General features: G+C 43.6%; 5 protein-coding genes across 5 annotated transcripts; 3 read left to right on the top strand and 2 right to left on the bottom strand.

Annotated features, from left to right (window-relative positions):
* Nucleotides 1-589: 589 nt before the first annotated feature.
* Nucleotides 590-2,204, bottom strand: DSM5745_10199 (tubulin beta chain; the record flags this gene model as incomplete). Its single annotated transcript, XM_026752215.1, has 6 exons — nucleotides 590-992; nucleotides 1,051-1,896; nucleotides 1,943-1,984; nucleotides 2,036-2,061; nucleotides 2,120-2,143; nucleotides 2,193-2,204. 6 exons carry the CDS (start codon nucleotides 2,202-2,204, stop codon nucleotides 590-592), a joined length of 1,353 nt encoding a protein of 450 aa, XP_026599277.1.
* Nucleotides 2,205-2,910: 706 nt separating this feature from the next.
* DSM5745_10198 (Zn(II)2Cys6 transcription factor) lies at nucleotides 2,911-4,427 on the top strand (the record flags this gene model as incomplete). Its single annotated transcript, XM_026752214.1, has 3 exons — nucleotides 2,911-3,475; nucleotides 3,523-3,563; nucleotides 3,612-4,427. 3 exons carry the CDS (start codon nucleotides 2,911-2,913, stop codon nucleotides 4,425-4,427), a joined length of 1,422 nt encoding a protein of 473 aa, XP_026599276.1.
* A 234-nt stretch (nucleotides 4,428-4,661) lies between these two features.
* Nucleotides 4,662-5,946, bottom strand: DSM5745_10197 (uncharacterized protein; the record flags this gene model as incomplete). The annotated part of the gene is made up of 3 exons (XM_026752213.1): nucleotides 4,662-4,700; nucleotides 4,772-5,753; nucleotides 5,837-5,946. 3 exons carry the CDS (start codon nucleotides 5,944-5,946, stop codon nucleotides 4,662-4,664), a joined length of 1,131 nt encoding a protein of 376 aa, XP_026599275.1.
* A 683-nt stretch (nucleotides 5,947-6,629) lies between these two features.
* Nucleotides 6,630-7,488, top strand: DSM5745_10196 (sugar O-acetyltransferase; the record flags this gene model as incomplete). Its single annotated transcript, XM_026752212.1, has 3 exons — nucleotides 6,630-6,805; nucleotides 6,870-7,293; nucleotides 7,369-7,488. The coding sequence occupies 3 exons, from the start codon at nucleotides 6,630-6,632 to the stop codon at nucleotides 7,486-7,488; spliced, it is 720 nt and encodes a 239-aa protein (XP_026599274.1).
* A 601-nt stretch (nucleotides 7,489-8,089) lies between these two features.
* On the top strand, nucleotides 8,090-9,442 carry DSM5745_10195 (DUF3176 domain-containing protein; the record flags this gene model as incomplete). The annotated part of the gene is made up of 1 exon (XM_026752211.1): nucleotides 8,090-9,442. One exon carries the CDS (start codon nucleotides 8,090-8,092, stop codon nucleotides 9,440-9,442), a length of 1,353 nt encoding a protein of 450 aa, XP_026599273.1.
* Nucleotides 9,443-15,345: the final 5,903 nt, after the last annotated feature.

The following is a 15,345-nucleotide window of genomic DNA, read 5'->3' as shown; positions in this document are numbered from 1 at the left end:
GGGGTTATTGGGAGGGGAGGAGGATTGCATGATGTGTTTGTGTTTGTGTGTGGTGTTTGATAGGGTGACGGAGGAGGGTCGAGAATCGAGAAAGGGTGTTGGGTTTTGGGTGTTTGGCGAGAAGGTCTAGCATTTAAGTAGGTAGGCCGGGGTGAAATAAAGTTGAAAGAAATAATATTTGGCCCCCGAAGGATCGTAGTTTACCGTACTAAATGGCTGCGGCTCCTGCAGCGCTAGAGAGATTAGTGCCTAAGGTAGATCCAGTTACGTCCTCGAGGGCCTGAGCGCTGGTGATGGTGATATTCATTCTACGTGAGTTCTACGCAGCAGTTACTTTGTAGGATGGATGGAGCGGGACTTGCTCTTGAGCTGGGGTATTTCTTTGCATTCACCAACGTCAAGGAGATTAGTTTGTAGATAGTTTTGAGTCCTAGCTTCTTTCCGAAACCCCAATAGCGGAGTGACCAAGCGAGAGCTAGTAAAGATTGTAAGAAGAGAAGCCAGTCAAGGCCGACCAAACGACCCTAGTCCCAAGCCAACCAAAGCAGTGGCAGAGGAGCGGAGGCTACCAAGGCAACGTTGAGACCGTCTACTCCTCCTGCTCATACTCCACACCCTCCTCCTGCTCGTAGCCATCACCCTCGCCGTCCGAGATGGTGGCCTCCTGGTACTGCTGGTACTCGCTCATGAGGTCATTCATGTTGCTCTCGGCCTCGGTGAACTCCATCTCATCCATACCCTCGCCGGTGTACCAGTGCAAGAAGGCCTTGCGGCGGAACATGGCGGTGAACTGGGTGGAAACACGGCCGAAGAGTTCCTGGACGGAGGTGGAGTTTCCAACAAACGTGGCGGCCATCTTCAGACCCTTGGGGGGCACGGAACACACGGCGGTTTGGACGTTCGAGGGGATCCATTCAACGAAGTATGCGGAGTGCTTGTTTTGCATGTTGCGCATTTGGTCTTCGACTTCTTTCATGGAGACCTTGCCGCGGCTGTTGTTTGTTAGTATGATAACAAGATTGGGGCGAATGGGCATAAAAGGGAACGTACAATAGGGTGGAGCAAGTCAGGAAGCGGCCGTTCTGGTAGTTCGCGGCGGTCATCATGTTGCGGGTATCGAACATTTGCTGCGTGAGCTCAGGGACGGACACGTTGCGGAACGTCGACGAGCTGCGGCTAGTTAAGGGCGCGAAACCGACCATGAAGAAATGCAGACGGGGGAAGGGGACCATGTTGACGGCCAACTTGCGCAGATCGGAGTTCAGCTGGCCGGGGAAGCGCAGACTGACAGTGATACCGGACATGACGGTGGACACCAGGTGGTTGAGATCGCCATACGAAGGAGACGACAGCTTGAGTGTCCGCATGCAAATGTCATACAGCGCATCGTTGTCCAGAAGGAAGGTCTCATCGGAGTGTTCAACCAGTTGGTGGACCGAGAGTGTCGCGTTGTACGGTTCCACAACCGTATCAGACACCTTGGGCGAAGGCGTAACCGAGAAGGTGGCCATCATGCGATCAGGGAATTCTTCGCGGATCTTCGAGATAAGCAGTGTGCCCATTCCAGAGCCAGTGCCTCCTCCCAGCGAGTGCGTCACCTGGAAGCCCTGCAGGCAGTCACAGTTCTCCGCTTCGCGACGCACAACGTCAATGACCTGGTCAACCAGCTCCGCACCCTCAGTATAATGGCCCTTGGCCCAGTTGTTTCCGGCGCTGGATTGTCCGTAGATGAAGTTATCCGGGCGGTAGAGGGCGCCGTTGGGGCCGGAGCGAAGGGAGTCCATGGTGCCGGGTTCGAGATCGATGCAAACCGCGCGAGGAACGTACTTCTTGCCGCCGGCTTCGTTGAAGTAGACATTCATCCGCTCGAGCTGGAGGTCATCGTCGCCGGTGTACCTAGCTGGTGTTAGGGGGGTCGAGAGGACGGGATCGGTTCACTAACACGCCGGAGGGGTCAAGGCCATGTTCGCCGATGATGGTCTGCCTGCGAGAACGTCAGAGAAAAATAGATACGGAGGACCGTTAGGAAACTTACCAGAAGGCAGAACCAATCTGGTTACCCTGGAGAAGCGAGATTTCAGCACCGTTAGGTTTTTGGGCCGGAAATCGGAGAACTTACACACTGGCCGGTTTGGAGGTGGACCTAAAGAAGATTAGCGAGATAACCACAGGATGATGCGAGAAAAACGCACAATCTCACGCATTTTGAGCTTGGGGTGGATGGGGATGTGTTGAGGGGAGTTGGGAGAGGGAAGAGAAGGAGAGAAAGTGGAAAAGAAGTTGAGGTGCTCTCTGGATGCAGTGGTACCTAACTGGATCGAGCTACCCCGGCCAGATCAGGCCTAGACGCCTGGGAGAGATCGCTAGTCCGCTGAATGAGGCTTGGGGCCAGTCGGAGTCGGCGTCGGAGAGACATCTCTGCGGCGTCTGCGCTGGATGCAAACCAAAAATTGGAGACCAGTTCGGCCATCACACCGCTACCCACGGCGATTGCCTTTGGTCCGTGCTAGACCCTGTAAAACTAAACAGACGGCGGACGGATTGCCCTCCGATGGCTGGTGGAGCAACTTAGTTTGAGGTTCTTTGTTGACGGTCATGATGATCGGCGAGGCCAATGTCTCCGAGTCCCAGGCAAGGGGCTGCAATTTCTGCTGTCTGTGGTAATCAGTCTCGTAAGATGCGTCTGACAAGCGGCCATTGACACTGTGAAAAGAGCTGGTCTCCAATCAATGGCCTGATCATCTTTTGGGTGCAGGAGGAGGAAGTGACTACAAAATTGGCGCCCCACCTTGCTGCCTGAGCCTTGAGGCCAGAAGAATATCTGGCGCATCATGTGACTGCTGAGTCAGCTCGTTCTCCTCCACCAGCAGCATAAGACCACGCACCAGATGGAATCCACACTCGCCTGCCATGACCGAGGACTGCCCGCAGAATCCAACTGGATGCCAACGATCCAGAACCGGCTGCTTTACCTGCCGTCGCCGCAAGAAGAAGTGCGATGAAATCCACCCAATCTGCGGGGGCTGTGCCAGGAACCACCTACCATGCCAATGGGTCGATCATGTATATCCCACAGCTCGTCGCCCCAGACGCCGGGCTCACCAGACCCGGTTCTGGCCACGAGGCGTGGCCATTCCACAGGAGCTTGATGGTATGGTGACCGTTTTTGCTGTCCCCAGTCGACCCATCCTGTATCGCCTCTTGGCCCATTTCACAGACTGCAGTCCGCTGTGGATGTCCATCAGCCCGGGGCGACGGAGAAGTCAGTTTCTGCGCCATATCATTCCTACGGCGCTGGGCCAGACCCTGACGATGGACTGTCTGTTGGCGGTGGCGGCCGGGGATTTGATGAAGTATGAGATGGAAGAGCCAGAGCTGCGAATGATTGCTCTCGAATTGTACGGGAAAGCCGTTGCTGGACTACGGACTGCTATTAGTGAAGAATTGGCTTCATGTGCACAAACCTGCTCTTCAGGTACATCCAGATGTTATAGCCAACTTACGATAAGCTAACTTCGACAGATGGCATTGTCCTGGCAGTTCTTTTGTTATGCGTGCACGAGGTATGCCTTTCATTGCCACAGGTACTGACTATTGACTGACAAGGACAGACTCACAACTTCTCCGACACAAGCCGGTTGCTCCCCCACCTCAATGCCGCTGCGTTCCTCTTGAAGCAGAGAATATCTCTTGCGCCTCCAGATCCCGATTTACGAGCATTCCTGCTCGAAGTATTCTGCTACTTCTTCTCCTTGACGGCTTTTTCGCATGGGCCAAGTCTCATCTTGGATCTGGCCGCTCAGATCTTCGACTCCATTGACCATAACACCACTCAGAGCCTGCTCTTAGGCCAATCGCAGGACTTGATCATCACCATCTTCCGGGTTACGAGACTGGCAAAAGACTTGCCTTGTATGCCCGGGCCGGTGCTAGCCGAACTAGCCAACATCGAGGCTCAGTTGGCTAACGACCAAATGCCAGGGACCGCTGGCGAGGCTTACTATGATGATGATAGGGTCATGTATGAACTCTATCGTCTTTCATGCCTCATCTATGTCAAACAGACCATGGATCCGCTACTACCTCCACGAGATGCAGAGCTACAAGACATTGTCGACCACTTCGTTGCCCAACTGGACAGTCTACCGCACGATTCGCCCTCAAACGGCCTCTTGGCATGGCCGTTGGTTATCACAGGCTTTTATGCGGTGGCCCCTCCTCATCAACGTATTATCCTAGCTCGACTGCGCCTCATCTACAAGACTTGGAGAACCGATATTTTCCCGCAGACCGTGGATTATCTGCGCCAGTTTTGGGGTCTAGGAAGTGTTGACAAAGATCGCTATCTGGACTGCGATGGTGATGACTCCCGCTTGCCTTTGGGCTTTAGGTTTCAGAATCTCCACCTTCCAACCGTCCTTGTCTAGTTAAGGGAACTATGCTGGATTGCAAGCGTATCGAATGCAGAGAGACCCGCCTTGGCAGTTCAGACAATTGGCATTGTCGCGCCCTCCATCCTCATCAAACTCATCCAATCCCAGCTTCGTTTGTCTCCGGCATCGTAGTTGCCCCAACTCCTTCGAATCAACCGATAGCACAGCGTTATATTCCCCCGCCGACAGTACGCCTTTGTCTTTTCTAACAAGGCACCGAGAGTTGTCCTATCCTCCTGCCGCGTACAGGCGACGCCGGCAACAAAGCTTGGAAACAGGAGGAATGGCCGCAAGGCCTCTGTTTTTATAGATGACAAAAGCTCCAAGCATTGACAGACCACGGCCTGCACTCTATCGTCGTTAATACTTTCCGGATACAGGATGGAAAACAGCCAGATGAAGCATGCGGTGGTGTAGGCGCGGGAAATGGCATGATCATCGGACGGAAGCTCGATGGCATGTCCCCAATCATCGAGGTCTTTCCAGATTTCAACGGCTCGAACAATCATGGACGCTGATGGCGCCGTCTCAGCTTCCGAACGTAAAGCTGAAATTTGTGCAATCAGACCAAGCGGCAACAGCCCGTTCCTCGCGCTCGAACATCCTGCGAACATACGCCTCCAGCTCGGGGTTAGTGTGTCTTTACTCGCTTGTAGATGGCTCGTCACGCCTCCAAGCGTATAATGGTAGCTGAAGAATTCCACAAACGCACGTTGGCTAGGTAATGCGCCTCCTTCGGAGTCCTCTCTGTCAATCCCCTGGACAATCTCTCTGTTATTGAGAAGCTCGAGCAGAACATCACTTGCCCCGTTCAATCGCTCCTGCCAAGCCCCGTTGCCAATTCCTTCTGAAACATTATACAGATAGAGCAAGCAGTAGCTGCTAATCAAGGCTTCTGCTTCTGTCTGCTCTTCCGAGTGTTGCGTTATATCCTGCTCTCGCATCAGACCGGTTCGAAAAGCATCGACGCGCCGTGATAATTCTTCTTCGGCATTTTCGGCCAACCTTGTCTTCTCGACGGAAAGACTTTCGCTCTCTCCTTCGGCACCAATAGGGCACAAACACCGGCCCAGATGCGATGCCCCAAGACAAAGCGCGGCCTTTAAGACCATCTGATCCCGTGTACTCAACCGGAAAATCACAGACATGAATGACTCCGGCTCCGGATCTGATGGCCGCGGTGGGGGAATTTCCGGGGGTACGAGGACAAAGACATGAGGTATGACGGTGACGAAGTGGCAGAAGAAGCGTGCTTCATTAGCCGTTATGCCTTTTTCCGGCAGACTGGGGTTTGAGGAATGGGGATGCGGTCCCCAAGAGCTGGTGAAAGACCGGAGGTGCGGTTCGATTGAAACACCTATTGATCACCGCGGTGGTCAGAAGAGTCTTGAAGAGGACAGAACATGAGTTCGGGCGTCCAGGGGATAGACGAACAGTCAAATGGGTGGAAATGACACAGTGCGGTTTTCTGCTGGCAGAGGCACCGGCAAGTACAAGAGCTCTTTGAAGTCATCGCGGTGATTGTAAGTGTGACTGGCCGAGTATGCGGTAGTGAAGGACTAACATCAAGTATAGGTCAAAACGGGCCTGGGCTTGGAGGTACTTCTCTTCTCGTTTATACCCCGTCCTTTCGCCTTCTACCTCCTTGACGGCCATACCCCAACCCGGGTGATCGTGTGAGATACCTAGGTATATCCAGTTCTGCCTGTTAGGCCAGTTGCAATGGGTCTTCTAGTCATTGGATTTACCACCTGTCCGTGCTCAACGCCACTAACTAGGCCAATGTCTCCAAATCTCAATGATAGTGGAGCAACACTGAGGCCACCTGCCCATGGAGCTGCTGCCACCTTCCAAGTCCAGCATAGGTAGTCCCATTTGAATAAATCGCAGCCGCCTCAAGCGCGGTCCTAGCATCATGTCACTGCAAGACCGGTAGCCTGTAGGGCTATAATAAGCTCGACGCTAACCGTTCCGGGCGAGATAATAGCCGCGCCTCCACATTCCGCCACTGGACCCACCGCCACAGACCACATGGCGGGGGCTCCGACGGGGCGAACCGGAGTATGCTCGGAGATTCCCCGTCCTCATTATTAAGAAGGGACTGGCCGCACCAAGAAAAAGGTAATCCTCTCAAGAGCTCCTCCGAATCAACATCGATTTCACCAGGAAGTCGCACCTTCCTTCTAAATCCGCAAGATGGTCCTCACACACATCAACGAAGAAGCGAACCTCGCGCGCATGGAGCGCGGCGAGCTCTATTACGCGTTTACACCGAACCTCGTTGCTGCTCGAAAACGGTGCTCGAGGGTCGTGAGCCGGATGAATAACGCGGGCGAGCTGACAAGGAGGGAAATGGCGGAGTTCTGGAAGGAGTGAGTCACCCGAATACCTTACTCTGCAGGTATTCCCTCAAGCAAGCCAGCTAACCTCTAATAGAATCACAACCGACCCAACCCCAATCCCCTTACCCGCATCCCTTCCCTCAACAGCCACACCCCAAGACCACGAAGAATCCGAAGATACCATCCTCCAATCCTACCCCTGGATCGAGCGCCCCATAGCAATCGACTACGGCTACAACGTAAGCGTCGGCAAAGACGTCTTCATCAACTTCAACTGCGTGATTCTGGACACGTGCAAAGTAACCATCGGCTCGCGGACCCTGATAGGCCCGAACGTCTCCCTGTTTTCCGGAACGCATCCCGTTGACCCTGATCTGCGTAATGGGACGCATGGGCCTGAGTACGGTGGTCCGATTACGATCGGCGATGATTGCTGGATTGCGGGGAATGTGGTTGTTCTTCCTGGCGTGACGATTGGGGATGGGGTTACGGTTGGGGCGGGGAGTGTGGTTACCAAGGTGTGTTTCTGCTATTTCCATTTCCCTCGTACACAAGTGTGTTGTGAAGTGAGTTCGCTGATCATCTGCCTGTAGGATATACCCGCGTTTCATGTTGCGGCTGGAAACCCGGCGCGGGTTCTGAGGAAGGTTGAGCGGCCTGCGTCTGAGGGCGTTGGTAAGACTAAGGACGCGAACAGTGCTAGCAAGGCTTGAGTCTTGGAAAAATGATTCTACATGATTCCCTTGGCGAACTTGAGGTACCTGGGGATGCTTATCGGGTCTATATCATTTTCAATAAGAAAAAAAAAAAAGAAAACAACTTAACGCATTCTCCCGTCGTGCACCCAGGACGACATCCTCTTTCCAGTGGTTGCTTTCCATGACAAGGCAGGGAGGAATGATATTAAGGCCGTGCGTATAAGGGGCACAATCAAGGAAGAAAGGTCCAGCACCGAGCCCTTGGTGTTAAACATCCCTGTCTCATGCTGCGAATATGGACGGAAAATCCTCTCACCATTCATTCTCAAGTCCGCGTAAAGTCTGACCCTGTGAAAGGGCTAATCAGGAGCCTGGCTGTGCCGCTTGTGCTACCCTCGTTCATTTGCATCCCGGTGTACGGCGACGTATAAGAACGCATTGAGAGGGCGATTTGGAGTGTTACACCGGAATTCGCTGAAGAGGCTGAGACTGGTCTCTGTTCTAGAATCAGCCTCGTCTTGACGGATTTTAATAAGGGGCGCACCATCCGCATTTACAGAGAAACCCGCAACTTGCCTCACTCCGACCCTTCGCTCCCACAACCCTACACTTGATAATGTCTCATTATATGCACGTTGATGCCAGCCAAGACCATGCGTCCGAGTACGAGTTACTTGCTCGGACGGCTAGTCCTCGTCCTCGCCAACCAACTAACCCACCGAAGCGGCCTAGGCGCCTTATTCGGTCCTGGTCCTCACTGACAGCAAACACATGGTTTTGGGAGATCCTGGCAATACTATTCAGCCTCGCCTGTTTTACCTCCATTATCTGCGTGCTGATAGTATGCAATGACAAGCCTCAACCGAGGTTCTCGTACGGTGTCACCCTCAATGCCATCATCGCTATCCTCGCAACCGCGTCCAAATCTTCCCTTATATATGTGGTTTCAGAGTGTATCGGACAGTTAAAGTGGATTTGGTTCTATGGGGAGCAGAAAAGACAACTCGATGACATACAACTGTTTGACAGTGCTGGCCGAGGGCCACTCGGATCTCTCCTGGTGCTCTTCCATCACAGAGGCAAATCACTAGTGTCGCTAGGGGCACTTATAACACTGCTTGCACTTATCTTCGATCCGTCTCTACAGCAGCTTCTCACCCATTCAAGCAGGCCGGCCGTGGAGAAAGCTGCTTATGCCGAGGCAACCGCAAACCGAGCGCTCGACTTCCTTCCTGGCACCATCAGCGCAGAGCGCTCCGCCACAGAACTACACCAGATCATAACCACTGGTGTATGGTCCAAGACGCCAGAGCATTTGAACCCGGTTGTAACGTGTTTGTCTAGAAACTGCATATGGAAAGCTTTTAAGACCGCGGCAATATGCACTCAATGTGAGGACATCACCACCCTGACTAGGCTCAAATGCGATCCGATTGACATCAACGACACTCTTGCGGGCGGCCGGGGATACATAGACGAGACAAGATGTAACCTTATACCACCGCAAGGAGAAGATTATCGCTATGCCATTAAGATCGAAAACTATTATGATAACCGTACGACCATACATGTCCCAACTCAATCAATGTGGTCTCCCTTTACACTCCGTCCAGGTCATGCGGGAATGCATGGTGGTAGCATTGAGACCTATGCCGGCATGGCAAATCCGCAGCTTGTTCTAGCTCATGCACAATTGACCTTGATAAAAGAAAAGGTAACCGGACTCACCAAGCAACTGGATCTGGCGAAAGTATTCCGGGTCGCGAAGGCAACTCAATGCGCTCTGACTATTTGCACAAGAACATATAATATATTAGTTACCAATGGAACTGCATCGTTCAACGTTTCTGCCACCGATTATGGCGAACGGTTTCCCTCACCGGATGGAAATCTCGACTATGACTGCTGGAGACCAGTGCACAACTCTACTTCTGAGCTCCCCGTCATGACAGAGACTGTTGGCCACTAGGATGAGGTTGAGTACAGGGTATGGAGAAATGCGTCCGAGTTTGCCTTTTGTCCGGTAGATGATTACTCCTTCATGAAGATCTTTTTAAAGAGTTACATGTTAGAAGAATACGGGCTTACTAACACCTCGCTATTTAAAAAGTATCCACCTATTTCTTTTGCACAAGTGCTAACTATCTTAAAGGTTGCTAGTGTTGGACTTAAGCCCATTATAAAGAATATTACCGCAGCCATAAAAGGGCCAGACTTACCGCAAGCAAGCATACTATTAAGGACACCGTGTACACTTTTTAAGCATATATATTTGTTAACTAAAGCTGGCTTGTTTTTTTAACCACGTTAATATTACTTGCAATGCTCTTCCTGTGTTAAACTATTATAGTAAATAAGCAGCGAAAGCTTTATTTTTGGAAATTGTTTATTTTTGCCGTGCTTTTTCACGGCCTCAACAATAGGAAAACGGATGTTTTGAATAGGAAGACAGAGACCTTAATTCAAATAGAGACAACAGCGCAGGCCCTACAAGTAAGATTGAGGACGGTGGACCCCCAGCGGGGTCTTATGCTGGACTAGGCTTGGGGTTGTACTGTGCTTGGGGACCTTTTGCTCGTGTCCGTGCTCCCCTAGTCACGAACACTACCATAATAAGCACCCAGGGGCCTCAGGGTATGCATCGATAACGTCTCGGTCTTTCCTCGGGGGCCGCGTACTCAGGGAACTGCAACACGGGGGCCGTAGCTGCTCCAGGGGATGAAAATGCATTTCTTTGGATTTAACTCTGCCAGCAAAAAAATAAAGAGGCATCCGCTTCTGCAAACGTTTCATGGACTAGGGACATGAGTGTCAGCGCCCCTTGCCACCAACCCACGCTGGGAGTGGCATTATTCCCTTGTATGCCCATTGCCTCCTAACCGAGACAGTCCTCCAAGCGTCTACATCTCAGCCTAAGTTTAGTCGACTTATGCACTAACGTACGGGAGCCCCCAAAGCAACATAATTCCCTCGCATGAACGGCTCGGCATAATCAATCCACTGCTCCCAGCAGCGTCGTCATTGCTAAGGCCATATCAGGCTCTCAGCGGGATGGTCTGGAGCCAACACAAAGTAGACTGATTAATAGGCTTGAACCCGTGTCGGTATTCTGTATGATTCAGGTGACTCCAGCTGCTCCGAAACCGCCATCTAAAAACATGATTGGCGTTATAATCAGACTTGTTGCACAGTCTCTAAATAACTAGTTTAGTTAAAGCTTCTCGCACTCAGCATTGTTTGGCCTATAATTAAAATCTAACCTTCGGTGCTAACTGCTGTGGCTAGGATAGCTAATACTAACATGGATGCTGCTATGCATTAAGTTTATTGGAAGACTAGGTATAGTATACTGCATTAATAAGTTTAAATATAGTTTGTCTCGCTAGCACGTCCCTGTAAGGCTACAGTGGCAGACACGCATTTAAAAAAGAAACATATCTAGCTTTCCTTATGGGTAATTTACTAGGTAATTGTGTCATGGCATGGAAGCATCGCGGGGCCTAGATCCTGCTTTCCTATTTTATCCTAACTACATAGAGCGGGATCTACTGCTTCTCCGGTATGATTATTCACCTGCTTTTAATGGCTGTGTGAGTCGTAAGAATGGCAGGGTACCTTTCTTCTAAGAACAGCAAGTAAACGTACATTCTAAGAGGTCCATGTGATTGCATTCAGTAGCGTCACTATTGATGTGTCAAAGAAAGAGCTCGTATAGCCAGTCCGGTGCATGTTAGGTAAATGCAGCCCGAGGTGTTTGCCGACGACTCCACAGTTTGGAGACATACGGTACCTACCTAAGCACCAAGTCAGAGTAGCCGGTCGCCAATTCATCAACGGGAACTGCCAAGGGCATGGCTTTACATTTGTTTCTATCCCGCTCGCGTGTGGTGCAGGTGGCGATGCTGGACGGCCGAAAAAAGAGAGTTAGGGCTAGCATGGGACAACTACATAGGATACGGTAGGTGCTTGATCAGTGCCTGCACTGAGAGGTTGACCCTTATTATGGTCTGTCTGCTTCCCTTTCTACTCGTTCAGATCAAGAGAATCTGATACGAGGGCAATAACAAGGACAAGGCCGCTGAGCTGCGTATAGAATCTCGCCTCCAGAAGGCAAAGCTTTATCTCCTGCAGCGCAACTTCCAAGCCTCTTATCATTTGCCAAGAGGCCATCGAGTATTTTGGCCAATGACACTGCAAACGCGTCTAATCCTACTTGAATTAGCGGCTTTCGTGCTCGGCAGGATCGGTTCGTGAGTCTTGTCAACTCCTTGGGTCGCAATGCCAACACCTTCTCTGCCGTTGGAGACGCTGTTGTGTTGGATAGGCCAGAGGAGCTACTCATGGAAATAAAATAAAAATATCGCAAGATAAATAATAATATTATAAAATAATAAGTAAATCTAGCTAAAAAATAATTTATATATAAAATTTTTAATAAAAAAAGTAATATATAATAATACTAGCCTTTGTAAAATAAGCACGGGGAATAAAGCTAATTTAGGCTAAAGGCTTTTAATAACTTTTATAATTTATTAATTTTTTACTTTAATATAGCCCCCTAGTGTTAATATACTAAAGTTATATAAAACTTATAAAAATATAAAAATTATAAAAATATGGTAATTAAGTAGCTAAAATTTTAATTTTTTATATTAAATTTATTACTACTAATTTTAATATTTTAATAAAACTTTAAAACTTTACCTTATCCAGCGCCTTTATTAGGCTATTTACTAAATTTTTAATTTTATTAATTTTTTTAAACTTTATAAGGTTTTTAGTAATAAAATTTTTTATTAAAAAGTAATAAATATTTATTTATTTAGTTCCTAAAGTATACCCTGGTTTTTTTAACTTAATAATTATATTTATTAAATTTATATAAATTATTATAAATTTTTTAATATTAAACCTTAAAGCTATATATAACTTTTTAAGCTAAATTACTTTTTTTACTATTATATTAAATATAATAAATTTTACTAAAGTTAAACTTCTAGCTATAATTAATTATCTTATAAATTTTTAAGAAATAGGTGCGCTGTAAAAATAAAATATATATACTTTTATTAATTTCCCTTTTTTATAATTAGCATGTAAATTATTTATATATTTAACTAGTATTTTATTATTTATACCTAAAAAAATATTAAGATTTTAATACTTTTTAAAATATTAAAATATATGCTTAACCGCGGCAAAGTTAGTACTTTAAAAATTTAAAGTATATTTTAGTAATTTTATAATAATATATTTAATATCTAGCCTTGTCCTTTTAAATATCTAGTTAAGCTTTTTTATTAATTATTAATACTTTAAAATATTTTTTTTTTATAATAATTTAAATGCAGCAACAGCCGCCTTTATTAAGTATTTTTAACCTAGATTTATTAAAATCCTTTGCCTGTTTAATTTATTAAAGTTTAATTAATTTAAAATCTTTTAAATATAGGTTTTTTAAAAAATAAGTATCCCTTTTTTTATAAAATTAATATTATATTTTAAAAATTACTTTAATTTTCCTAGGATTTTAAGTTTAAAATACTTAGCTAACTTTTTTAAAAACTTTTTATAAATTTTTTTTATAAGCGCTGCTACCAAGGTATTATTTATATAAATAATTATAATACTACCCTTGTAGGCGTAATAAAAAAAATATAAATTTTTTTTAATATTTTAAAGGCTTATACTTTTTAATATATTTATAAATATCTTATTTTAAAAGTATATTACTTTTTTTAATTTATATAAGGCGCGAAAAAGTAAGTAAATAAATTTTTTTTTTTTAAACTTATAGGTTACTTTATAAAAACCTTTTCTTACTTTATTATAAAGTTAAGATAGGTAGTTATCATGTTAAATTAAATATAATAATAGCCTTTTTTATAAATAGCTATAAAATAAATTTTTACTAGCATGTTAATAATAACTAAAGTATATATTTTTAATTTACTATTTTTAACTTAAAAGTTACTACAAGCCACCTAGCAGGCACGGAACTTCTTAATATTATTTTTTTTATTTTTTTTAGTATTAAAAACCTATTTTCCTGGTATAATTTTCTTTTTTTTTTTAAATAATTATTAATTAAGGCACTAATCTCCACGCAGGAACGTTTTTAAGCTTAATATTTTACTTATTTATTACTTTAATTTAGTACTTTTTTTTAGGGAGATTTTATTACCTTCTTATAGTTATTTAAAATTAATATTTTATAAGTTTTAAAAAAATAAACGCTATTTAAAATTAGGAGTATAGGTAATACTAATAAATTAGGTAATTTTAACTTTTTTTTAGTATCCTAGTGTTTTTATTCTTGCTTTAATTACTTTACTTACTTATTTATAAAGTATACTAATTTAAATTATTTTTTATTAACTTTTTTACTAGGTAAAATTAGCCCTAAATCTTTTATTATAAATTAAAAGCGTTTTTTTTTTATTATTTTTTTTTACTTTTATAATATTATATCTTAGCCTTAAAGTATTAAGCCATGGCCATACATGTTTTATTATTAATTTTTAGGGTTAGTAAGTTTTTTAAAACTTTTTACTTTAAAACTACTTTATTTTTTTTTATTTTAATTAATTATAATACTTTTTATACTTATATTTCCTATTCTTTATAAGGCAAGAATACTAGCATATTATTAAAAATAAATAAACTTAGTAATTTACTTACTTATATTTTTTTTATCTTTTTTTTTATATTTTTTTTACTTTCTTAACTTTCTTAACTATCTTTTTAATTATTAATTTTTTAAATAGTTATATAAAATTTATACTAGGAGTATTTTCTTCCTTTAGTATTTATCCTACTTTTTTTATATAGCTATAATTAATATTAACTTAGTTACTAAAGGCGCTTTTTTTTAATATTTATTAAGTAAATACCTAAGCACGTGGCCTTAACTAATATATTAACTAAGCCTTATAACTTAGTAATTCTTCTTTTTTTATTAATATAGATTTTATAAATTTTAGGGCTAAAAGCGCTAGATTTAAAAATAAGATTTAAACCCTTTTAGTTATAATAATCTTTTTACTTTTATTAGCTATTTATAAATTATTATTATTAAAATTTTATATTTTAAATTACTTATTAAAACTAACTAAACCACCAGGGCCTTTATTATTAGGATTAGTTAATAAAGGTAATAAAGTAAGTAAAGGTGCTTTATTATTATTTTTACTTTTTTTAAATATAACATCTTTTAATTTAATAATCTTTCCAAACTTTAAAAAGTATACCTTATAAATATAAGATTTTTTATATTTTACAAGTTTTTTTTTTTTTTGCTTTAGGTATTATTTTTAAAGCTTTTATTTTTATTTTTACAGGGATATAAACATAGGCATTATATTTAAAAATTTATAAATACTTTAGTAAAGTATTATTTAGCACTAGTATTTTTAGGCCTTTTATAAATTTTTTTACTAGCAGTTTTATTTTACCTTTTTAAATAAATTAATTTTAAATATATAATGCGGATTTAACCACTAGTAGCTATAACTTTTTTAATAGCTTTATATTTATTATTATACTACAGGTAATTTATATAATATATTTATTAAAATACTTAATTTTTTTATTTTTTTTTTAGGTATATAGCTTAAAGTTTTTTTAAATTTAATACTAGTTTAATTCCAGCGGTACCAGGCCTTATAATTATTAAAATTCCTGGTATTATTACTTCTTATTTTTATAATATATATTCCGCTTATATTAAGCTATTATAAATACATGTAAATAAGCATGTTTACTACCTTATTTTTTTAATATAAAAACTAGTAAAAATAATCCCTAAAGTTATTATTAAGCACTAATAAAGTATAATTATATTTTTATATACTTTAAGGCTTTATTATTTAA

Source organism: Aspergillus mulundensis (assembly GCF_003369625.1).
Source record: "Aspergillus mulundensis strain DSM 5745 chromosome Unknown scaffold_14, whole genome shotgun sequence".
In the NCBI taxonomy this organism is placed as follows: Eukaryota; Fungi; Ascomycota; class Eurotiomycetes; order Eurotiales; family Aspergillaceae; genus Aspergillus; species Aspergillus mulundensis.
The sequence above is the reverse complement of the archived record's forward strand: the minus strand, read 5'-3'. Positions and strand labels throughout refer to the sequence as shown.